Raw genomic sequence first — 26,022 nt, 5'->3', positions numbered from 1 at the left:
GTTTTTTTTTTTTTTTTTTTTTTTTTTATTTTTTTTATTTTTTTTATAAACAAAGATGATTATTGAATTAAGTTATTATGTTAAAAAAATTTCGTCATTTTTTTTTTTTTTTTTAGTTTTTGTTTTTGTTTTTGTTTTTTCGGTAGATGTTGAATCAGTTAAGATAGAAAAACACTTTTTGATGGCTATGTCAATGATTATCCTTGCTGCTCATAAAGCTTCCTTAGTGTATTCGAGGCCTTTGTCAGCTGTTGTTGCTCCATGCTTGCACAGGCAATCACAAAAGGCCATGGCATGCATATCAGATATATTTTCTGCATCTGCTATTAATCTGAATTGATAAAACTGTCAATGATTTCATGCGGTTTTGCTATTCCACTTGTTAACAGGCCTAGGTCTCTGCAATGTGGCAATGAAGGTTGGTAATTCCCTGAACCATTATTGGAAGATCCAATAATCAGTAATGTATGAATGAAAGCTGATTACACTCACTTCTTTAGTTCCACAAGATAATCTAGTGCCTGCTATATTACATGAGCTGGGGATTCCTGTTCGCTCTCTTGGGCTGTCCTTTTGGTTGCAGGGTGGTGTCTCCTTTTTAAGAAGCATGGTCTTTGAGGTTCTATGGAAGATGGATGCCGTGCCATTCCAAATGATTTTTGGAGCTTTTGCTACAACGAGCACAAGAGGCTGACTGGAAACTTCAAGGAAGTACTAGGAAAAGGAGGCTTTGGTGCTGCAAGGGTGCTCTGGCAGATGAGAGAGTAGTTGCTGTGAATAAACCAGATAATGTCGTCCAAGGAGCTGATGAAATTTGAGGAGTGAGCATATGAACCTTGCAAGAATGTGGGGAAACATGATCTCTTCGTTTAATGAGCATGTTGTTAATTTTGGACTAACACTTGCTCTCATCTGAAATCCTTCTTGGCTGGAAAGAGAGGAGTCAAGTTGAAGTAGGCACGGCTAAAGGTTTTGCATACATTCACCAGGAATGTCTAGAATGGGCTATCCATTGTGATGTCAAACCTGAAAATTTTCTCTTTGATTGAAGATTTTTATTGATCTCTAAACTTATACTTCTGTTCTCCCTATATAATGTAATACATTAGTAGTATTACTAATTTAACCATGATTCCAATTTCCAAATCAACTAACATTGCAATTTACATAAAATGATAAACTGTGCATCACATAATTCACTTGTGTATGACAAGGTTATTCATCGGTCTAAGATCGGATCAAAATTGAAAATTTAAGATCTAGTGGCTGGATCAAATTTGGACAGAGTGATAAAACTAGCCCAAACCCGAGCTGGACCAAACTTAGAATTTTCAATATTTTAATTTAAATTTTTTATAATGTTATAAAAAAAATAAATATAAGAAAAATGATTGCAATATGAGAAAAGCCAAATTTATCTTTGTGATAACCTAAAATATATCTCTTTCACAATACGGAGTATATTTTTTTTTCATGAGTTTCCTCACACAAATACACAATATTTTATAGTTCAAAGAAAATACAAGTTTATCTTCTTGATAAAATTTTGTTTAATATGGACACACAATTGTTGATCTATTTACAAAAATATCATATTGTCTGGATAAAATTATTACTACCTCCGTTTCGTATTAGTTACAACTTTGGAATATTTTATATCTCAAAAATAATACCCCAAAATTGCAACTAATAAGAAACGGAGGTAGTATTTATGATTTTACGATTCTACTAATTTGATAAATAAGATAAATCGTGGCTTCCTCGATAGCTCAAACTCCAGTTTTCCTATCCGGACCGGGTTTTAACACCCCTACGAACGGGTACGGTATGAACACGACACAGATAAATTGTTTAAACAGGACTACAGAATTTGGAGGGTGGGAGATACACAATCTCACCCACACCTTGAACCCTCGTCAATCGTCACAATTTCTACTCTAAAGTGTGAGTAAGAGAAGTGAGAATGAGTTGTGGATGCAGAATAACCCAGCATCTCAAAGACTGGGATGGTTTTGGGTTTGGGATTCCCTCCTTTTCTTCTCCCAAATTCAGATTTTCTTCTTTGATTAAATCCCAACAACATTCTCTACCTCGATTTCACAAAATCCCATCTTTTCAGTGGACCAAAACTTCAATCACAACAAGATTACTAAATACATATTACCCTTCTTCTTCTGCCAATTCATTCTCTTTCATCAATTGTCTTCAATCTAAGTTCTCCAATGAAATTCCCACATTCAACGATTCCTCTTTCAGGTTTTCTTTTATTCCCTTGTTTTTGTTTCAATTACTATACCTTTTTTTTTTCAATTTTGTTTTTTATTCTTACTTAATTTCTTGATGTTTTCTGATGACGTGATCACGAATAATTATCTATGAGCGAATTAGGATAAGTGGGTTTTGTTGATTATATTGCTATATATTTTAGCTTGTTTGTGTATTAGTGCTTTGAAGAATGAATTAATGGTAATGTAGAATTGTTAATTTACTTTGGAAACAATACTGTTTGATCATATATTGATTGAAAATTTTGCTTTTGGGTTTATTTGATGCTTAAGTTTTACTAGGTTCACAATGTCAATTTTAATGGTAGCTCATTGACTATGCTAAGGGCTCTAAAGAGAGAAATTTGTTTGTGAATCACAGTATATTCGTAGGCAATGGTGTTGGAGGGAAATTGGGGTCTTCTTACTTTGTTATGGAGTGTGATATAGATGCATTATAGTCCACATAAGGGATATAATGTTGCAAGAGGCATATGACTATGAACTGAAGACATGTTGGTACCTTTTGTGGCTTTGGCTTTATTCAGCGAAATTAGCTCAAATAGTTGATGAGAATGTAAGCTTGCTAATGCTAAACGCCTAAAGTTAGCTGAAAGTGAAAGAGTAGTTACAGAAAAGCTTTAGATTTGTTTGGCTGAACTAGTTGAAAATTATAGGCTGGCTGAAATGCTAGTCTGAAAGGTTTATCGAAGTTGAAAAGTTAGCTCCACTGGGGTTGATGCATTTAGTTGAAATTGATGACCTAGCTGAAATTGGAATAATTGGTGGAAATTGGGAGTTGAAAGGTAGTGGCTGAAAATGGCAAAACTTTCTTATCAAATACTTCTTAATTGGCACAGGGAGTGCCTGTGCCGGTGTGGCCTGTGGCAAAGGCGTAGTTAATCCTTGTGCTAGTTTGTTCCAAACCTTCTTGTATCTTGGCTAATCTTTTACTGTGGTACAAGCTGTTAAAGCTTGAACAAAAAAATGCTACTCTTACGCTCATTTTGATGATCTTTGTTTGAAGTAAAGACTCCATGAGTACTAAAAGATGGACAGGTATGAGGCAAAAGAGTCTTTGTTATTAAAATATGCATCTCATATTAGTTATTGTAAAAGCTTATTAATTCTGGCTGATGCTTTAGACATATTATATGTTTATCTATTTGTGTTGTCATGTTAATATCTATTTTCTTTTTTATCGGGTGAAGCCAGAAGGATGATGATTGCGAGCTTTCATCTGAAGGGCTGTCATCAATAGCAGGTTCCCTTTGCCTTCTTAAAACCTTTTTTTTTTAAGATACTTTTCTGATTAAGAAGGTTGTGTAGTGTCCCGTTTTTGTTTATTTAATGAATTTTTGGAAGCTTTCCATCTTCTTTTGACTTTCCTTCATTGGCACTTCACTCTGTCTATATTTATATGTAATCTAATTTTTTCTTATTTCCTCTTTCCTAAATAAAGATGTTCTTGCACATAGTCAAGAAAACTGAAGTTGGTAACTCTGTGCATGTTTATCTGTATATGTGTACTTTTATGATGTCTTGGTGTCAGATTATTATGAATTTGCAGTTGTAAGTTTAACTGATAAGTTTATAAAATGTGATGGAGGAAGACTTTTTATGATGATGATAATTGGATTTAAATCCTTGTCCTTAGGCAGTACTCCCAGTTACATAATTTGGTAACTTGGTTGCTTGAGACTAGGATGAGGATAATTAAATTTTGATTATTGAATCCATGTATGCATAATTTATTACATTTGATAAGTAACACATGTTATTCTATGAGGAATTTCTGATTAAGAAGTGTAACGAACATTAGCCTTAGTTAGTGTAATTGAATGAATTAAAATCCAGGTTTTTTAGACTGAATCCTATGTTATCACACACAAATTTATAGTTTTTGGTCAGCTAGGAACTAGTAGTATGTTATGGTAGATTTCCTGAAAGAAAGAGAGGACTAGGTTGTATTCTTGTCGATAAACCATAAGCCATACTTAATCTGTAATGCTGAATTTCAAGGTGAGTATATTTTTTTTTGGTGATTCAGCAATCCTCTAGTTGCATGTCATTCATATACTCTAGATGGGCTGCTATTCAAAGAGATTTGTCATTAGCTGTGATAATAGTCTTTTCTTCGTCTTCTTTTCTATGAGTAAATGGTTTTTTTTTTTTAAAAACAGGAGGCATAGTAGCATTGGGGAAGTTTGACGCCTTACACATTGGTCATCGGGAACTTGTAATTCAAGCATCTAAAGCTGGAGCTCCATTTCTTTTGTCATTTGCAGGGATGGCAGAAGTGCTTGGTTGGGCACCTAGGTATTTGCATCTTGTGTATTTGTCTGCTTAGTTTTTATCCCCTGCTCTTTACAATTAGCAAACTTTCTCCTCTGTTCTTTATACAAGTATATCATAACAGCTGGAGTTTCATGAATCCCAACACAGAGTTCAAATCATTTATGTCTTATATAAGTAAAATCCGACATGACTATATTTTTCCTTGAGTAAACCACTATTTAGAATTGTAATGGTCAAAGCGTACTGTGTAAAATCTGTAAATAGTGTAGGAACCCAGTTGCTGCGTTAAATGAAGAACAAAGGTAGTAAATTGATAATATTCCGTTCTTAAACATGTGATTTGTCTGCTCCAGTGAATCTTTGCTACCATATCTTATAATTCATTTTCTTTAAAAAAGAGGGTTGGGGGGGGGGGGGGGGGGGGTTCAAATAAGAGATTATTTTTTTCAAGCACATTGGCTGCAGGCTTGCAAAACTAAACTTGCTTTTCTTGCACGTATACAACTGTTGAACAATGTCCTCATCAGGCCTAACAATGTAGTGGTGTTATCCTAAGAAATATAATGATTACTTCTATTCACCCTTGGTTAATTTGTTCTCCATGCAACATTTATTTGCTGTGCTTAATTTTCATTTCTTGAGTAGGTGCTTGAGGAATCTAGACTTTTAAAGATAATAGGCTGATTTTCTTGTTTCTGAACATTACATACAGTATGTTTTATAAACAGGTCTCCCATTGTTGCAAAATGTGATCGCCATCGTATTCTTTCTTCCTGGGCTCCATTCTGTGGTAATGTACCTCCTAAGGAGTTTCTGATTGACTTTGCAAGTGTAAGGCATCTTACTCCTCCGCAATTTGTGGAGAAGTTGTCTAAGGAGCTTGGTGTCAGTGGAGTTGTAGCAGGTTTTCTTGAAAAATCTTTATCACTTTATGTATTGATTTGTGTATCTGGTATAATTTAATGATCTTATAAAGTTTTGTCATTGCAGGTGAAAATTATAGGTTTGGGTATAAAGCTGCTGGTGATGCATCTCAACTAGTGAGGTTATGTGACGAGTATGGAATACAGGCTTATATAATAAATTCTGTCATGGACAAAAATCAAGACATGGTTAATTCAGCCATATCAGACAAGAAGGAAAGAGGGCAAGTCTCATCTACACGTGTACGTTATGCTCTTAGCAAAGGAGACATAGGCTATGTTTCTGAGCTATTGGGTCGTCAGCATCGCCTCATATTATCAGCTGAAAAGAAGGATGAGTTTGTTGGCTCTAGAAATCGTCTTTCTGCACCTAAATCCTATTTATTAAACCTACCACCAAAAGAGGGCTTGTATGATAACTGCTCCCTTATAGTTGGTGATGAAAATCAGTTGTCTTGTAGGGTTCTCATTGATTCAACACATATTCATCTAGAATCAGATGAAAAGGATACCTTTCTTCTTGAAGCTATCAACAATCATCACCTTTTTGGGATTGAGTTTTGTAGCTGAATAAATTTTGATGACTAGAGATTTGATGCATGTGCTAAAGAAGCTGAAGATGATACAAAGTCAATGGAACAGGTACTTCAGGTGAAAGAAACCTGACCTGCATCAGAATTACTCATCTTGATTTGTTCATCTCATGCTTGCCATATTTGGTCCCAATCTAATTTTATCGAAAGTTTGAAAGATGCTACAATGGATACGATACGACGTCTGGTACTAGTATGATTTGGTTCTTGGATAATTGTCCTTAAATTAGCAAGTTGGCATCAAACCTGCATTGATTCAAGACTGAAGGTTTACAGTAGTTATTGCTGCAGCATGCTAATTGCACAACATACTAGATTCATTAGTCATTATTGTTAGAATAGCTCTCAATTTTGTTATTTTATTTTAATTTTTGAATTAGTTGCTGAGCACCCATGTAAATGTATTGCATTGATAGTTTATGTGCTACAGATCATATACTTGCTATATTTTTTGGCGCAAAAAGAAATTAAAAAAACAAAAAAAAGAAAAAAAAAAGGGCAATTACAGCCTTCTTCTGGAAAGCAGGGTTTATGTATTTATTTCTTGAAATTGACTTTGGAAAGGTGATGAAAAATATTCCTTGGAATATACTCCATTTACTCGATGACCAAAATTCGAGTCATGGGGATGCTATTCTCACCAGTCACCATGCTTTTTTTCATGCAAAGAATGCGTGGCTATGTTTTGCCCACAATTTAAAGCTTGGCTTCTACTCGTAGGAGAGAAGTGATCTTGGTCTAAACCAACAACTTGGAATAGCTAATTACGATAGCGTAATGAAAAATAATACTCCGTACATAGTATATATTTCCTCGGTTAACTTTAAGTTGCAATATTTGTAATATTACACTATTTATATTTACTCATTTGTTAATTAATCCATAATATGTTGGGTAAAAATTCATTACGGAATATTAGTGTTATTTTTTTTTTTTAAACAAATCAATTCATTAATTTTATTTTATAATTTTTATATTTAGCTCCTTATTTACCTTGGGACGAAGGGAGTACTATTATTTTACTTTTCCTTGACTATCTATGATTATTGATTAAGTTAGAATAACTTCCTTAATCCTTCCCGTCAAAAAAAAAAAAAAAAAAAAAAAAAAAAAAAAAAAAACTTCCTTAATCCTTACCACTAATTGAACAAAAGAGCAAAGACTTGTTTATTTTTATGTCTTGTTTATAAGAAGTAGCTTCAAATTTATACCCGTAAAATATTTTTTTTTATTTTTATTTATTTTTACAGAATAGTCGTAAAATAATTATACTCCGTATTTCCTTGATGGAATAAAGCATAGACCAAATTTCATCACAAAAGAATATTCCCAATTTCCCATCAAGTGTCCCCAATTGTTTAGGAGGATTCGTTTAAAAACGTGAAAAAATAATCAAGGATTCTATTCCACAAAATCGTAGTCAATTCTGAAAAAAGGCCTAAAATTGAATCCAATTTCCAAAGTTATTGCGCAAATTAAAGAGAGGCAGAAGAGCGTTACTCCCACGCGAACAGCCGCATTTTCCGGCACCACCCAACAATCCACCTTAAGCATTCCCATTCTCATTGCATTCTCTCTCCTCCTTCATTCTTTGTTTGAATTAATCTGAGGAGAGAGAAAACTTTCATACCCTTTTCTCATTTCCAACTTCAGGTCACTTTTCTTTCTCTGTCTTAGTCTTTGATTTCTTGAAATTTTGCTTTTTAGTGAATTAATTTGTTTAAAGTTTGATTTTTTTTTTTTTTTTTTTTTGAAATTGGATTAAAACCCATATAATTGGTTGCATCAAGTTTGAATTTTGGTGTCAAAGTTGAGAGATTTTTGTATTAATTGGTGTTCTGCTAATTGTTCAATTTTGGGTGTTTGTTGAATGTTTGAAGTATCTCAATCATGAATGTTTGTTTAAACTGCCTAATTTTGTTCTTAATTCACCATCATTACTATCAAATGTATCATGATTAGAATATGCTAGAATTTGAGTTTATTAGAATATGCTAGTATTTGAGGTTATTTGTTGAACAATTTTATTATTCACCTCATTTTCTTATCTTTTGATTTTTATATATTTTTTCATAGATTACCTGTCGGACAATCTATTACAAGAATTTGCTGGATATCATGAATATTGTTGTTATTGTTATTTATGAGTATTGTACAATCTTATCTCTATAACTTAACTGCCAACTACCAATAAATTATGGGAAATGGAGAAAACAATGAAGAAGAATAGAGGAAGAAAAAAAGGTTGTTGGTAGAGGTTATTATTATATTAATGTCGCATTCAAAGTCTTTTTGTGAATGAATGTAACAAGTTGGTTGATTATTCACATGTGTACGCGTCATATTGTGATGTGTATGAGTGTTTGTGTAACATGACTCTTGCTTGTTTGATTACCCTTTTGATAAATTGGTTGTCTTTTGGAAATAGAATATGGTCCTCATGTAATGTCACCTAATAATGTTATTAGTTATCATATATGACTTGGATGGTTGGACCCAATTAGTCAAACATAATATACTTTATTGAGTTTTGAATTTTGATTATGATCTTTAATGTATTTTGTGTCATTTTTAGTGTGGGAATTATGGAGATAAACGTGTTTGTTTTTGTTCATGTGCCAGGAAGTAAGGCCTTTGACCGTGTTAAATCGTCTTCATATACTTGGGGTTGGCTTAATTTAAAGGTCGGGCTGTCAATATTGTTGACAGCCCGATTTTATTGAACTCAGTCAAAAAGTTCAGGTATTGATCAATATTGTATACTACGTATATATGTATTTCTTCATTTTCCTGTTTGTTTTTCTCTTATTAGTTGCTTTTCCTTTATTCTTGGAAGCAGGATTCCTTTCCAAGTCACTTATCAGAAATAATATTCTTTTCGTTTGGGCAAATACTTGTATGAAGGCTATTTGATATACTCTGAATTACTCATTGTGCTTAGGTGATCTTACTTTTTCTGGCTCTTATTCGTGGGTTGCTCTGTTTAGTGATCTGTGTGAGTTTCTACAAAATAGAGCTTGATATTGTTTTATGAGAGTTTTTGAACTTGCTGTGCATCATGGGTACCTTGTCCGGAAGCCTTCAACGACCTCTATTCACAGCTGCTGCTGTTGCCGTGGCATCTGTTTCAACTGATCTTCCGAACAAGTTAACGGATACCAAACAATCTGATCCTTCTGTTGCCTCAGAAACATTGGCTTCATCATCACCCCATGACTCAGCTCCCAGTTCAGGATTGTCATGGGTGTCTAACATTTCAGTTTCCAAGCTTGCAAGGTTGTCGTTTGTGACCAGAATCCAGGTGCCAGTGCCTAATATAAACTATCATCCAATACCAAATTCAAGCTGCAGTTTTGCTGGAAATTCAGTGGGTTCATCTCCCATTTTGGTTAACCTTTACCAGTCTGCTGAGTTAGCCAAGGCCTCGAAACCCAAAACATATTCTTATCCTAGTCCAAGCGTGCCATCCTCAGACTTGTACAGGTGGCATTTGCCTGAGCCTAGTACTGTTGATGTTGCTGGCAAGTCAGATTGCTCTTCTGCAAAATCTAGGACAGTGGTGGTTTTGCTGGGATGGTTGGGAGCAAAGCAGAAGCATTTGAGTAAATATGCAGAATGGTATACTTCAAAAGGCTTTCATGTAATCACCTTCACTTTTCCAATGTCTGAGGTTCTCAGCTACCAGGTTGGTGGGAAAGCTGAGCAGGATGTTGAGTTGCTTGTGAACCATCTTGCTGACTGGCTAGAAGAGGAGCATGGCAAGAACCTTGTTTTCCACACCTTCAGTAACACGGGTTGGTTAACGTAAGTCACCATCTCATTTTCTTGCTTACCCATTTTATATTCTCAATTTGCTTGTTATTTTGCTAATTAGATGTTCTAATATCACCTTAAATAGATACGGAGTTGCTCTGGAGAAGTTTCATAAGCAGGACCCTTCTTTAATAGGGAGAATTAAAGGCTGTATTGTGGATTCAGCTCCAGTTGCATCCCCAGATCCTCAGGTAATTATGCTGAAAAATTCTCTTTTTACATGTATGTATGGAAATCAAAATGTGTATTTTTAGTTGCTTGGTGAGGGGAATTACTTATTTATATTCTACTTTGAATGTCAATGGCAATTTATCAGCCTTTAGAATTATCGTGAGCCATTTTGTCACTCTACTTGTATGAGGATGTTTCTTCATGCCTTGAACATGGATTTTGGCCTACAAAGGAGAGTATTAACGCTCAAGTTTTTTAGGAGCTTCTGCACTTTTCTAATGACAACATTACTTATCTCCAAGCAGGTATGGGCTTCAGGTTTCTCTGCTGCTTTTCTGAAAAAGCAAAGTGTAGCAACAAAGGGGAGAACAGCCTCTTGTGATTCAGATGAAGAGGATTCTGTTGTTGCGAGAAGTGTTAATGAGCTAAAACCTGCAGTGACTGAAACAGCTTTACTTGTATTCTTGGAGAAGTTCTTTAAAGTTGTATTAAACCTTCCTCCAGTGAACAGGTAATTACTATCCTTTTCTGGGTTTTACTTATTGACAGTTACAACTCCTTAAGAGCTACGACCACTGGTTGACACAAATCTGATTACTTGTCACTTAGTGATATTAATGAATAGAACATGTTTGATAACGTAATACCCAAACCATATATTGTTTTCTACAGAATGCTCGCTTCATCTCAATGGACACATTCTACATTCTCATGATAATTTACAAAGTAACAATTTGTCCATTGATGTTTGATGCCTTACATTGATGTGTCTGCATTTCTACTTTACATTGAAGTGTCAAGTGCCCTTGCTTATATTTTTGATGCTTTGATGGAGGCGTAATTCTTATACTCTTTCTGTTCAATTTTTACAGGAGACTGACTGATGTTATGGGATTGCTGTCTTCTAAGCAGCCAAGCTGTCCGCAGCTATACATATACAGTTCTTCAGACAGGGTTATTCCTGCAAGTTCTGTGGAATCATTTATAGAGCAGCAGCGGAAATCTGGGCATGAGGTTAGATCGTGCAACTTCATCTCCACGCCTCATGTAGATCATTTCCGGAATGAACCACAATTGTATACATCTCAGCTAACAAAATTTTTGGAAGATTGTGTACTTAAGTGTTGCAAAGGATCTTTTTGAACAAATACCATTGATTCTTTATACAAACCTATTCAAGGTTATATGTGATAGATAGGATGATTTTTAACTGATCATATTAAAAACTAGGTTAGTAACTTAGTAAGATTTGCCCTAAAGCCTCTTGTAACAAGTTATACAATTGTACAAAGCATTCAAAAGTTTTAGCCTCTAGTCGATGTTTTCCTGCAGTATATCACCTCTATTGCTTTTCTGATCGTCCAGCAAATGCTGAATTGGTCTTTATTTTGTTTAGTTTGTGCTCTTTGGTGCTATAATATTGTCCCTTGTTTAGTGACAGAGCATAACAATCCTGTAATCAGCCATTCCTTGCTGGTTATTGTGTTCGCAAAGTCATTGGCGAAACTTGCTGTGTAAAACAGAATTTTAACGTCAAGGACTAATGAAGAATGGAAGTGTATCATGCCTCACCTCTCATGGTTTAAAGCTCCGAGTGAACCCGAAATAGGCCATGGTCAGGTACAGCTGTATAGGCTTACAACTTGCTAACTCAAAATGGCTATTGTGTCTTAGATACTCCTTGCCCTCCCAAAAAATGGCATTAAGAAATAAACATCAATCTAAATCATCAAATTAGTGTCCCCTCATTGTACATCATTCCCTTAAGTCATTCCGCCGCTCCTGTTTCCGTCTCTCCTCATGTAGCGTTGTTTATCTTCACCAGCCACCACTCCAAGCACCGGCATACACCATTCATCACGGCGAGCAGGTGGCAGATGGTGTAACAACAGCCCTTCTTAGAATGAAAGTAAGAACTCAATTATGACCGGCCAAGTGGAAGTTACAACTACCTAAATTTGTTGTGTTGTCTATAATGAGTGGAACACCAAACAATGTAATGATTGGAATAATCTTTAAGTTGATGATAATGATGAATCATGATTGTTGAATTATGCAGACAAATGAGTAATGGCACTATGACAACATATTTATTGTATGGTAGACGTGCAATAGTACTACTTTCAATGACCCATTTTTTTAGCAATAAAGATGAAGTATGTTGTAGACAAGTGATTGGCCAAAGAGAGATAATGGGTTGGAAGAAAATTTTCCTATGCATATGTATTGTTCTAGTTTGTAAGGAAATTTTAGTTGAAAGGACAATACAATTTCAGCTCAAGTTTCCTTGTAAAAATTTGGATGCAACCTATAAATGATTAAATACCATCAACCATTTTTTTTTTAATTATTATTATTATTATTTATTATTATTATTATTATTATTTTATTTTATTTATTTTTTTTTTTTTTTGTATTCTTTCACTTCATAGAATCATCGATATCAATTATTTTGGACTCAATTATTATCAACAATAACATGAGATTGATAAAAATAAGTATTAAAAAGGTTTAACCTACAATAAATATTTATGAATTTAACACTAATATAGATTCTAGTATGAATGAATTTGAGATGAGTTTCTCAATTTTTGATATATTTTACTTAGGCTCATTCATTTAAAAATTCTATAAGGAAATGAAAAAGAATAGACAAGCTAAGCTAAGTATTGACAATTTTGTCTTACAAATTAATATCTTCCTTGTAATAAATAAAAGTGTTTTTTAAAAAGATGTGATCCACAATTTTATTTTATTTTTTTTGACAATGATCCACAAATATTGGTCACGCAAAGTTGCAATCTCACTATGAAATTACATTTATATGTTATTTCATTAAACACTAATCTACATCTACTTGTTAAATTAAAGTAATTTATCAAATAATTAAAACAATTACTTGGCTAGGCTAGGCTAGGCAAGCGTTTGTTCCAGTAGAAACGCACGCTATTGAAGGTTTACATTGTTTGATGAGCCATCAACACATAAAACACTTAAACAAAGTAAGTAGTATTTCCTATAAATCTATAATGTATTTTGAAGTTAACTGTAGGCGAATGTATTTTTAGATATATTTGAGTATATGATAGACACGTTAATATTTAAGTAATTACTACTTCGTATATATATTTTTTAAAAGAAGTAATTACTATATTCGTGTTTTGTTTTCTTAGAATGCTTTATATTGATGAGTATAACGTATTACTACCTATTAATAATTTCACCTATGTTGATTCGAGCCACATTTATAGAGAGGGTAATAGAGCAGCAAACTATGTTGCTTTTTTGGGCCATTTTATGTAAGCTCACCAAGATATTGATCCGTTTATAGATAGTAATTTTTTTTTTTTTTTTTTTTTTTTTTTTTTTTTTTTTTTTTTTTTTTTAATTCTGATAAATTAGGGTATAGTGTTGAGAGAAAATAATCCTAACTTCTTGTTCAACTTTCCATTAAAAAAAAAAAAAAAGTACAGTAATGTATTTCTTCCAAATAGAAGATTACAAGTCCTAATTTTAAACTTTCTAATTAAAAGCTAAAAACTAAAAATACTCAAAAATATACTGGGTCAATGAGTCACGCACACCTCACGTGCACAACCAACAAGCTCAGTTGGAGTTAGGACTTCGGAGTTGGAGTATGTTATATTCTGTCGTCTTTCTTCCTCACTCTCTATCAACATTCAACAACCCATCATTTTCCAATTTCAATTGAGAAAGGGGAAATTGGGATCAATCAAATTAAAAAATTAGGGTTTTCTTTTCAAACCCTAATCAACACCCTTCTTCTAATTTATTCCCCTTTCTCTCTCTCCCACCCTAATCGAAGAATCAATGTCAATGGCGGAGATGATGTCAAAGGAGAGAGAAACTCGGTACACCCACAACAATGGCGAATCAACAGCGTGCATTAACGAAGCCCTAAGAGACGATGAATTAAGAGCAATTCTTGCGAAATTAGAGTGCACTAAAGATAAAGAAGTGTTTGGATTAGTGTGCAAGAGATGGCTCCATCTTCAGAGCTCCGAAAGAAGGAAGCTCTGTGCGCGCGCTGGTCCCCACATGCTTCGTCGCTTGGCTTCGCGGTTTGTTGGGTTACTTGAGCTCGATCTGTCGCAGTCTTTGTCTCGGTCTTTTGGTATCACTGATTCTGATCTCTCTGTTGTTGCTGATGGATTCCCTTGTTTGCGCATTCTCCATTTGTGCAATTGTAAAGGTAATTATTTTTTAATTGGTGGGTTTTTTGTGTGAAAGATTGGAAATTTTGATGTTTTGTGTTGAGTTGTATATGGGTTTATGTGAAAGAGTTCAACTTGTTATCATTTTCTGTGGAAAATTGACAGGTTTTGGTGTTATTCGATTATTCAATAATCGTCTGTTTGGAATTTGAAAGGTGGGGTGGTATATATAAAGGGGTGTCTTGAGGAAATTTGATTAATTTTGTAACAAATTTGTTTTACTTTAGAGGAAATTTTGATGGTTGTTGATTGGGTTTGAGTTCAATGTGGTTTTATGTAGTCCTAGCTTGTTTATGAGCTTTTAAATGTTGAATGTTGAGATTGGAAATAAATTGGTGTTGTGTTTTTTGTTATATAATTGGAAGTTTCTTAGGTGAAGCTTTCACTGAAAGTATTTTCAATGATTTAGCTCATTCTGGATTTGAGAAAGGGAGTTTAGCTAATCAGCTAGTGGTTTTGAACTTTGAATTACATGTTAAATGTTTTGTGTTTTTGGAGTAATGAAGAATGAGCAACAATAAGAAACTGATGTGCAATAATAAGCAAAAGTTCTTATGTTTTGACTTAATGTTGTAAAAACAAAAATAATCATTTTTGTTCTGGTTTTTGAAGCACCTTTGGTCCTCTTTTTGAAGTTTTAGGTTTTGTTCTTCTTAAATCAGGTGAAAGGAACTTATATTCATCCAAATTTTCTCTAAAGTACCAGTGTACCACACCTCGCTTTAACATCATCGATTTCATAGTCCCCAAAACTTTAATGCTATTGGCTTTCTTCTTTGTGCTAGTTTGGATTCTCTCCGGTTAAAGAAGCTGCAAAATCCATAAATGATCTTTTGGTTCAATTTCTATGGCAAATTCTTATTGCAAGTTCGCTACATGATTTGCAGGTATTACAGATGCTGGACTAGTGGCAATAGGAAGTAGTCTCCATTCTTTGCAATCTCTTGATCTATCACATTGCAAAAAAGTGACAGACAAGGGATTGTCTGCTGTGGCTAAGGGCTGCAATGACCTAAGATTCTTGCGCCTTGAGGGCTGCAGATTCATTACCGATACTGCACTAAAAGCTCTGTCTGAAAATTGTCGTAATTTAGAAGAGTTGGTCCTGCAAGGGTGCATGCGCGTAACTGACTCTGGACTTACCGTACTTGCCAGTGGATGTAGACAACTCAAGTATTTAGATTTGAACAAGTGTACCAATGTAGGAGATGCTGGGATCTCTAGTATTTCGGAAGCCTGTTATGCTTCTCTAAGGACTCTCAAGGTATGGGATTGCTATAAAGTTGGAGATGGTGCTATCTCCAATTTGGCTAAGGTTTGCAAGAGTGTAGAGACTCTAATTATTGGTGGTTGCCGGGACATAACTGACGAGTCTATTAAATCCTTGGTGCTCTCTTGTCATTACAGTCTTAAGAATTTGCGGATGGATTGGTGTTTAAGCATCACTGATTCTTCAGTGAGCTGCATTCTAATGAATTGCAAGAATCTGGAGGGGCTGGATGTGAGGTGTTGCGAAGAGCTGACCGATGGTGCTTTTAGTGGATTAGGCAGAGGAGATGACCATGCAGCAAATCTGAAGGTTTTGAAGCTCGGTAATTGTCCAAAGATCACGTTGTCTGGACTAGCCATAGTTCTAGATTCCTGCAAACTCTTAACATACCTTGATGTTTCTTCATGCCCACACATTACAAAAGCTGGTCTTGATGAGGCTGGACTTCAGATTCCCAAAACCTGTAAAGTGAATTTTAATGGAAGCTTGACAGAGCCGCTGGACGTGTTGGTTTGAGCATGTTATAGTCTTTGGGCATACATTTGTGCATCCTTGTTCAGTGTTTTGGCATGTGGAATGAAAGGTAAGGGTTATGCTATCCTCTTCCCTTTCGCACCGTAGTGAGTGTTGGTGGCGTGCATCCTGTTATCTTGTTTCTATAGTTATTTTTTCTGCTGCAGAATTGTGTGTATAGTTTGGTGTAGAAAATGTACTATAGTATCTTTATAGCATTGTTTGTTGGACTTCATGGCAATAATTATGATGAATCTGTGATGTACTCTTATAATTTAGGGTTGGATCTTGTATACATATATTATAACACATTTCTGAGCCTTCCATTGTTTTGCCTGGCATTTATCTGTCAATGTGGACAGTCGCAAACTTAGTTAATGGATTCGGACCCAAAAAAAAAAAAAAAAAAAAAAAAAAGATATTTTTCGTTGAACCAAATGGAGCCATAGTTGTTTACTTGTCTTTAGTAGCCAGTAGGTCCTCTTTCCTCTAGGAGGGCATTTCTCATCTTCTAATTTAAGTAGACATGACAAAATTGACCATACTCGACCTGAACTTAAATTGTACTTGTATATGAAATCTCATAATATTATTTTGAACTGTTAAGAAATTGACTTGAAACGACCAGTAAAGGCATCACTAGAATATGACCCGAACTGACCGATTATTTGATTGGAGTACTGCTTGTTACTCTTCGGAATATTACTCTGTCTATATCGTGTATCGACTAATATAGAGTTCTACATTGCTCAAGCCCTGATTAATTACTGTAACAAAAAGTCATGTATTCCTATAAACAGAAACGTTTTGAACATTATTTATTTATGTTATCTTTGTATTATTTAAGTAAAGATAGCAACAACCAAACAAGATTAAAAAAACTTGAAACTTACAGTCCTAACTAAACTAGAGAGTATATTAGAGTACAACCATAGGACCTGTAGGTGGGATTATATCAGGCGTTGGTGTTGATGGCGGTGGGTCTATTTCCGGTACGTTAGGCGGAACAACATCCGGCGGCTGACGAGGTGGAACCTCGGGTGGTGGGAATATATCAGGTCCAGGAGGGGAAGGGATGGGCGTGTGTGGAATCTCTGGTCCTGGGGGATTCGGTGTGGGATCAGGCGGTGGTGTAGGCGGTTTAATCTCTGGCTCGGGCGCAATGATAAACTCGTTGGGTTCTGACGGGGTTGGAGGCATCTCAACCGGTTTAGGCAGGTTAACTTCTTGAGTGCGCCTTGTAGGGAACTCAGGTGGTGTCGTGGACGTGGACATGGTCGTGGACGAGGCGGCTAAAGGCCTAGGAGTAATGGTAAGGTGATTGTAAGGAGAATGAGGAGTTATGATTAATTTGTTAGGGGCATAACGTGGTATTGATTTCTTCAAAAGATAGAACAAAGGAGATGAAGAAATGCAGCTTGTCATATCTTCAGATTTTGGTCTACTAGAACAAGGATATGTTCAAACTAAACTTCACTATACAAATTCTGTTTGCTTGGGTTTCATGTTAATGACACCTGTAGTTATACGTGTTACATTTGACACGTGGACTTCATTCGTTTAATCACAGCAATTTATTTTTATTTTTTTATTTATGGGAACTTCATGGGCTTATGCCGTACTCATTTATGGATCAACCCAATAAATTAATGAATTTATATCTGGTTCAGCTTGTAAGTTGTAAACAATCCGACCAGATTTGAAGTGACCGCTACCTACATTTGATTTGAACATACACATTGATCTAGCGATTAGCATGGCCAAATTCGATGTGATCAGAAACCTTATGTTTTAACCTGAATTTGACCAGTCCGGCATAGGGCACACCCGTTTTGACAGCTCAATTTACAAATCTTTGCCGAGGTAAATGAGTGAACTATAACTTAGAACTTGTTTGGTTCACCATATTTTTGTTTATCTGATCTGGTCTGATCTGATCTGATTGTATAATTTGACTAAACTTTGACCTTAAATATACGATAATGTATAAGGAAAAAATGTATTAAGTGAGATCTTGTTAGATTTGTAATAATGTGTATTTTATTAATATGTAGTTTTCATAATTTTTTTAATTACGAAATTAAAGATATTTAGCAATAAAAAATGCACATAAAATGATGATCTGATATGAATTTATTTTTTCTGATCTGATCTGAATTTATTTTTTCTGAAATAAGTAAAAATAAGGTAAACTAAATAAGACTTTAGTAGTATTCAGTACTTTTTTAGGCAACGAGAGAAGCATATGCACCCTTTTTCAAATGTTTAATGTTATATAACTTCAAATGATAAGCAACAAACCCCAAAAACTAGAGGGTAAAAAGGCCAAATAGTAAAGGTTAGATTTGAAAGTTAGCAATAAATTCATTAGCCAATTAAAGAAGCTAATTTTTCTTCATAATATTATAGAAAAATGATATATGCAACCCTTAAACTAAAATTTCCATTAAATTACACTAATCATTAACTTGAAATATTAAAAGCTTTGTCAAAAGAAAAAAAAAAAAAGAAATATTAAAATAATCCAACATTACAACTTATATACAACACTTGGAATTATACATTTATACTTCATAACATCTTATATATAACCCATTAACCCTTAGAACGGTTTTAACTTTACAAATCACAACTTTTTTGTCATTAGACCATTTTTTTTTGTGTTGACCTCTCTTTAGGTCGAGGGGGTGCAAAAATGTTAACAAAGAAAGATTTGATTACTTCTAATAAAAATCATGTAAGTGTATACTATTAGTTGTGAGCAACAGCTTAATTTGCATTTAGTTATGTCCTTTTCCTCTTTTCCCTTTTTATCTTAAGCATACTTTCACTTGAAATTTCTTAGCTCACTCACCTATGACCAATTCATATTGTATATCCTTCTTTTTCCGCTCTTTAATTCGATCTTTTTATGCTTTCCAATCAATTGAAAAAAAAAAAAAAGAGAAGAATGAAAAAGAGAAGTATAAATATGTATGCTTTTTGATCAACACTCCCTTTAATTTATTTTATTGTCACAATTGAAACATAATTTGAGTATCGCAATTGGTTTAGACTTGTATGAAAGATAAGTACGAGTTAATGGATGTTTGTAAGCATAAGTACAGTGATGTATAATGTTTTGTTTGGAATAAAACAAGCTAAGGAAACAACTTTAAACTCACCCAATGAATATCAATGTTTGTGTGTTGCAGCCATTGTTGTAATGTAAACACTGATTATGTTTGTCCAATGTACAGCTACCTCAAATAGACGACATTAATCTTCCTTTTTACCCAAAAAGCAACAATGTTTCTACTGTGGTCATCTTTATTATTATCATTACTATTCTTGAATCCTATTCGTTGATTTTTCCTTGTTTTTGTTTAAAAGTTTGGTCTAACTTCTTTTTCATTTTTTATTTTTTAAAATCATATTATTCTTTTTTCTAGAAATTAATTTTTGTAATTATTTTAATAATAACCCAATAAAATAAATTAACAATGCTAATAATCATGAAAAGGTTTTGCGTGAGATCATTTTACGTGAGTCTAGTTTATAATGCACACACCCATTCCCCACTCACTGCTACTATCTAGCCACTTGTCGGCGGCCGGCGACCACTCTCCCCCTCCCATCAGATGGGAGCCGGCGACCCCACGGCCCACCCCTTCCCTCTCCGTGTTTATACAATACTGTCTAATTTCCCCTGTTTCAAAAGCTAATGTAACTCTGTAAATCGCTACCATATTACTCCCAGTTTTCTTTTTCGATCATTAATCTTATGTCTGATGTACGCTTGGCCCTTGTTGCTCCTAGTAGCAATGGTTCTTTGTGTTGTGATAAGTTTGCAGGAAATGATGACAGCAAAGAGAATTTTCTGAGCATTGATCATTGAGGTCTTTCGATGCTGATGCAAAGCTCGGATTGAGGTCTCGCCATTTTCATGGAGGAGAGAGAAATTGTGAGTTGCAGAGAAAGAGGAGAGAGATGGTGGGTTGTTGATGAGGAGAGAGAAAGAGAGGAAGAAAGGAGGATTTCAATACCTGACCATTATAAGATATTTATAATCTAATATGTGACCATTATAATTTAATTTCTGACCATTATAATTTTATATCTGACTATTACTCCGTATTATCTAATTTCTGACCATTAAGATTTTTTTTCCTCAATTTTTTTTTCTTCTATTTGTATGACCGGACTCACGTGAGTCCGTTCTACACAAAACTTTTACTATAATCATATCACAAAACATACCTACAATTATAAGATAAATTTTGATAGTGTTTATGATAAGAAATAAAAATTGTTCGTTAATTATAATTAAATTAAAATTTGTGATACCTACCATTATAAATTAACGCATCATACGACACTAACAAAATTTCGTATCAGTATAAAACCAAATCAAATAAATTTTGTGTTAGTAATTATATGACAGTTTTAGATCATCAATGGTTGGTTAGGTAATTCTTAGCTTAATTTTCAAATTTATATTTGTAATTATTACTTACATTGTGTTTATTTTGGGATACTTCAAAATTTTATGTTTATGTTTTGTTTTTACATGCAGATCAAATTTAATTAGAGAATTAAATTCGAGCAAAAATGATAGGAAAATCAAAGTATGGGTTTCTCACCTGTTTGACATACTAAACTTTCGCAAACTAAAATAGCTTAATAAGTTTCGATATGATCCTATTGGACGATGAGTTATTTCTTATAAAATATTTACCTCTATTAATTTTTTTTTTTTTTTTTTTGAAACCTCTCTTAATTTTTTTTTTTTAATTACATGGTAATTACATTCATGTCTCAATTAAAGCCAACTTTGTTCAACCCTTTCGTCCGAAATTGGTTTAAATTTTCCTTTTACTTTTTGATATAAATATATAACTTTATTTTACATAAACGTGTTTAGATTTATTATTTATCAATTTTAATTTATTCCCTATCAACTAAGCATTTTCCCATTGTTATTTGACTATTGTACTCTAATTTAAATTACATCATGATTACTCTTAAATTTTCAATTATATTTGGTTCAGAATAACTTACATTGTCAATATTGACGTACATTCTAATATATGCATGAGTTTATATATATATATATATATATATATATATATATATATATATATATATATATATATATATATATATATATATATATATATATATATATATAAAGCTAAACTTTTATATAGGTAGGAAGGTTTGGGTGTCTAATTTTCCGTCTTGCATTTTGTCTTTGTTAAACTCTGATTCTCCCATGAATGAAAGCTAGTTTCCCCGGTGGGATTTGATTCAAAAAAAAAAAAAAGCTAAACTTTTAGCCAGGCCACGACATTGCGACACTTGGCGTTTCAACTTTTTGCCAAGTGTAGCGTCATGTTGGATACATTTAGATAGACTTCATAGGATAAAAAACTTAGTTTAAAATTCTATTTTCAATCAAACTAGATGAAGCCCGTGCGATGCACGGTTTGTTTGAATTTTTAAAATATTTTTTTTATTTATGTGCTAAAATTTGTTACATAATTAGATAATCCTAATATCAAAAGATAATATTTTATGTTTAATTAATTTAAACTTAAAAATATCATTCCCAATTTTGCTTACGTGGCATTTGAATTAATTAATTCTAAAGAAATTAATATTCTCTAATTTAATTGGTTACAACTAAAATTTATAATCTTATATGGCGCGCTAAGAAAATTAAATCCTATGTGGCTCTCTAAAACATTGGGAAAAAACTCCCCTTTATATATAAATATATTAGATTTGAATAAAATTTTAGGATAAAATTGTTATTTGAGAATTTTATTTTCGATAAAATACCAATATTTCATATGTATAAATTGAATTATAATTTTATTTAAAAAAAATATTAGATTATAACTTTAAAAAAAAATACCAATATAATTATTAGTCATTTACATGCCTACTACATAGTTTAAATCGTCATAAAAGCACATCAATTCCTAACTAATTTTGTATTAGAGATTTAAAGATATATTTTGAAATTTCACATATAGATTAAAAATTTATTTCAAAATTTAATAAACAACCAGGGCATCGCACAAGGCACAAAACTAGTATATATATATATATATATATATATATATATATATATATATATATATATATATATATATATATATATATATAAGATCATGAACTTCTTAAAACATAGGGAGTATTATTATTTTTTGAAGAGTGTTACAACGCCACAAGGATAATAAGAGATTTAGCCAATAATAAAAAGAGATTTGCAATTTCATTCAAAATGAAATAAAAAAACATAAGAATATGCTACACACTTCATCTTCCCTATTATTCCATTAAAAGTTCTTCATATTATTTTATTAAAACATTAAATGTTCCTCATAAATCTTAAACCTTGATATTTATTAACCTGGAAATAATTTTAATTTCGAATGTGTTGATAATATTAATCTTATTTCATGATAATATCTTCTTTTAATTATGATGGTTAAGATCATTATACGGAGTACATGATTTTGATAATATAATTACCGAGTTTTATTATATTGTTATGTATAATTTTTTAGATTTAACTAATAAATTAAAATAACAAAAAATAAAGGTAAAAATCAATATGTTATAAGAACTGTGTATCACACGGACTTACATCTAGTTTTATTCATGTGAAGTTTCATTGGAGGAGTATTCCTCATTGAGCGTGAAAATTCAAGATAATTATTGATATAAAGGTGAAACCAGTCAAGGTGAACTATCTAAAGAAAATATCCCTACTTATGATATTTAGCACAAACAACATGAGGTACATAAATTTTCTATTGTTTTGTTTACAGTATTTTTACCGGGCCATACATCATGTAAATTTTTTTTATCAATTATTGATTATAAACCCATAATTTTGTTTTAAATTAGACTAAATTGCATTGGAAAGATACTGCCACTTTTTTTGGAATTTGATTTGAACAAAATCCTACTATTTTTGGAACTCTTTGAGAGGATATAATAAATTTTCTTATTTATTGACAAATATTTTTGACGCGGTGGTACAATTAGATGAAAATGTAATTATCAGTCTTATAAACAAGAGTGGTAAAATCACTGTTTCAAAATTTACCATACTTATAGAAATTAAGAAGGATTCTTTTTTGGTTGTTTATATAAGTTCGATGAAATAAATTGAAGGAAATTTTGTGTAGAATTACCCTAAAGATAGGGTCATTTGTGAACAACTACCCTTTTTTTTTTATTTGTTTAGAACTACCCACAAGTTTGAAAATGTTTGGGTAGCACTACCCACTAACATTTTCCGTCCAATTAAGACGTTATTAGATCCAACTTTTTTCACTTTTGCCACCCAATTAACTCCCCAAATTTGTTTAAAGGTTTTAATTTACCCTAATTAACCTAATTAGGGTTTTAATTAGGATTCATTTTAGGGTCATGAGTTTAGTATTATTTGGGGATTTTGATTTCTAAGGTTTGGGGGTTTAATTGAATTCGGGTTTTTGCTTATTTTATCATTAATTGGCCATTGTACTTGACAAAGTGAAAAATTGGGCCAAAGTAACATTTTAGTTGGACGGAAAACGTTATTGGGTAATGCTACCCAATTCCAAATTTACGGGTAGTTCTAAACAAATAAAAAAAATAGGTAGTATTCACAAATGACCCTATCTTTAGGGTAGTTCTACACAAAATTTCCTAAATTAAATTCAGTTAATGAGTAATTAGTCAGGTATTTATGTATAATATATATTTTTCTACTCTATTTATTTAAAATAATGATAATGTCAAATATATAATATTGAGTATTGAAAATGTGGTCATGTTTTTTTTATTGATGATGTGTACAAGTTGAATATTTTTATTTAATTGTAGATTTTGTTGAATCCGATTTATTACAACGACTTAAATATCCAATAGATACCGAACAAATCAAGGTAATTATTTTTAATTTTTAAAACATTAAAATTGAATCTAAATATTATATTTGTAATTAATTTATTTTTAATCCTAAAATCAATACATCAGATTATTTCAGTTATTCTTATATTCAAGCAATCTTGATAATGAGGATGTTGTTATTATTGCTATATGAAATAATTATAGTATCCAATAAGATATGAATCATTTTTAGGTATATAAAACAATTTATATTAAAATTAACAAATTACGTGAAAAAGTATATATATAGGCTAATTTACTATATCATGATACTTTTTTGTGTTTTATATCTTCATGAAAGTAGTTATACTTTAAAATTGCAGAACGGATCAAAATCTAAATTATATTCAGTTCTACAATATATAAGAAAGAAAACATATTTAAAATATTTTATTATTCTATGTTTTTTCAAAATGTAGAATTAGCTTCTACAAATTTTATCGGCTGTTTAATACCTTCATGGAAGAAGAATTATCCACCGTGATCTGAATTCGAGCGACATTCCAAGAGTTATGATGAGAATGGATGTACCAAATACTTTATGATCTGAAGCCGAACAACATTTTAAAGAGTAAAGACGAACAGTTAAAAATAGCTGATTTTGGTCTTTCTTGAGATCACTTATTTCTTAGAGCACAGATTACTCCTCTAATAATGTATTATATTTCTCTCATTTTTTTTGGGTTTTCTAAGCTATACCCTTGAGATTGTTGAGTTTCTAAAATGTGTCCATGCTATTTCAAAATTACAAGTTGTACCATCCATTTTAAGTTGTTTAATTAGTCGTACTCTCTAATGTTAACTCGAGGTAAAAAAAAATAGAAGTAATAAAAAGTGGATGAGAAAAAAGAAGAAGTACACTAAGAGCTTGACATATATCAATGATTGCTTTTAGAAGAAAGAAGAAAAAAGTAGATAAAAAAATGTGGATAAAATGCTTTAATTCCCTTACATAACTCTAACCCAATTTGGGCGTGAAATTTCTCTCCAAAGTGAGGTAATAAACAGTTAACACAACTACGTAAGTTGAGTTAACGTTTGAGGATAAGATTAAATTAATACATTAAGTTGGAGGGCACATCTTGTAATTTTGAAAAAAATATGGACACACATTAGAAACTCAACAACCACAGAAGCATTTTTTTTTTAAAAAAGTTGATTAATAATGAGTTTGTACATGATGATATTTAATACCTTGCACAGTGGTGTTTAAATGTTAAAGGATGGTAAAAATAGTTGTGAGTTATGTCAATGATATACACACATTAACATAAAGTGATCAATATATTCGTGTTTTGTTATCTTAGTTTCTCATACTTGACATTAATAATGCCTTTTTACATGGCACATTACATGAGGAAGTCTATATGAAAGTTCCTGAAGGGTTTCCCAATCCACATTATCTGGTCTGCAAACTGAAAAAATCCCTTTATGGCTTAAAACAGGCTTCAAGGCAGTGGTTTCCTAGATTGAATGTTGAATTGTTGCTCAAGGGTTTTTATCAGTCAAAGAATGACTATTCTCTATTTCTGAAGAAAACTGATCATGACATCACTATTGTTGCTGTATATGTTGATGACATTATCCTGACTGGTTCAGATTCTGCCACTATACTTGATCTGAAACTCCATCTTCACAAAGTTTTCAGCATCAAAGACCTTGGCAAATTAAAATTCATTTATTCCTTAGCTTGGAATTGAGGTTAGTTATGTCAATCAAGGGATTATTCTTTCTTAAAGGAAGTTCACCAAGGAACTACTGGAGGAATGCAATATGGATTTATCCAAACAAGCCAAGACACCTCTGCCACCTTCTTTGAAGTTATTGAGTGATTCTGGTGATTTCTATGCTGATCCTCTTTTCTACAGGTGCTTGGTGGGAAAGTTAAACTTTCTTACTCATACTAGGCCAGGCATTTCTTTTGCTGTACAGACCTTGAGCCAATTTTTGCAGCAGCCAAGAGTTCCTCACTTTCTTGCTCTACAGCATGTTCTTAGATACATTGCTGGG

The 26,022-nt window shown here is 32.7% G+C and overlaps 3 protein-coding genes across 4 annotated transcripts; all 3 read left to right on the top strand.

The window, feature by feature from the left end:
- The first annotated feature begins 1,887 nt into the window (after positions 1-1,887).
- Positions 1,888-6,706, top strand: LOC145589317 (FAD synthetase 1, chloroplastic-like). Its single transcript, XM_081645840.1, has 5 exons — positions 1,888-2,256; positions 3,476-3,528; positions 4,448-4,583; positions 5,291-5,466; positions 5,553-6,706. The coding sequence occupies exons 1-5, from the start codon at positions 1,964-1,966 to the stop codon at positions 6,053-6,055; spliced, it is 1,161 nt and encodes a 386-aa protein (XP_081501966.1). The 5' UTR covers positions 1,888-1,963; the 3' UTR covers positions 6,056-6,706.
- A 676-nt stretch (positions 6,707-7,382) lies between these two features.
- Positions 7,383-11,396, top strand: LOC145589316 (uncharacterized). Of its 2 annotated transcripts, none has more exons than XM_081645839.1 (6): positions 7,383-7,731; positions 8,701-8,820; positions 9,020-9,882; positions 9,977-10,082; positions 10,368-10,573; positions 10,935-11,396. In XM_081645839.1, the coding sequence occupies exons 3-6, from the start codon at positions 9,137-9,139 to the stop codon at positions 11,203-11,205; spliced, it is 1,329 nt and encodes a 442-aa protein (XP_081501965.1). In that variant the 5' UTR covers positions 7,383-7,731; positions 8,701-8,820; positions 9,020-9,136; the 3' UTR covers positions 11,206-11,396. The 2 variants fall into 2 exon arrangements, with proteins under 2 accessions (XP_081501965.1, XP_081501964.1); XM_081645838.1 differs by having other exon boundaries at positions 8,918-9,882.
- A 2,341-nt stretch (positions 11,397-13,737) lies between these two features.
- LOC145587304 (uncharacterized) lies at positions 13,738-16,400 on the top strand. Its single transcript, XM_081644036.1, has 2 exons — positions 13,738-14,275; positions 15,185-16,400. The coding sequence occupies exons 1-2, from the start codon at positions 13,894-13,896 to the stop codon at positions 16,081-16,083; spliced, it is 1,281 nt and encodes a 426-aa protein (XP_081500162.1). The 5' UTR covers positions 13,738-13,893; the 3' UTR covers positions 16,084-16,400.
- The last annotated feature ends 9,622 nt before the right edge of the window (positions 16,401-26,022 follow it).

Source organism: Chenopodium album, chromosome 17 (genome assembly GCF_948465745.1).
Source record: "Chenopodium album chromosome 17, dcCheAlbu1.1, whole genome shotgun sequence".
NCBI lineage: Eukaryota > Viridiplantae > Streptophyta > Magnoliopsida > Caryophyllales > Amaranthaceae > Chenopodium > Chenopodium album.
The sequence above is the reverse complement of the archived record's forward strand: the minus strand, read 5'-3'. Positions and strand labels throughout refer to the sequence as shown.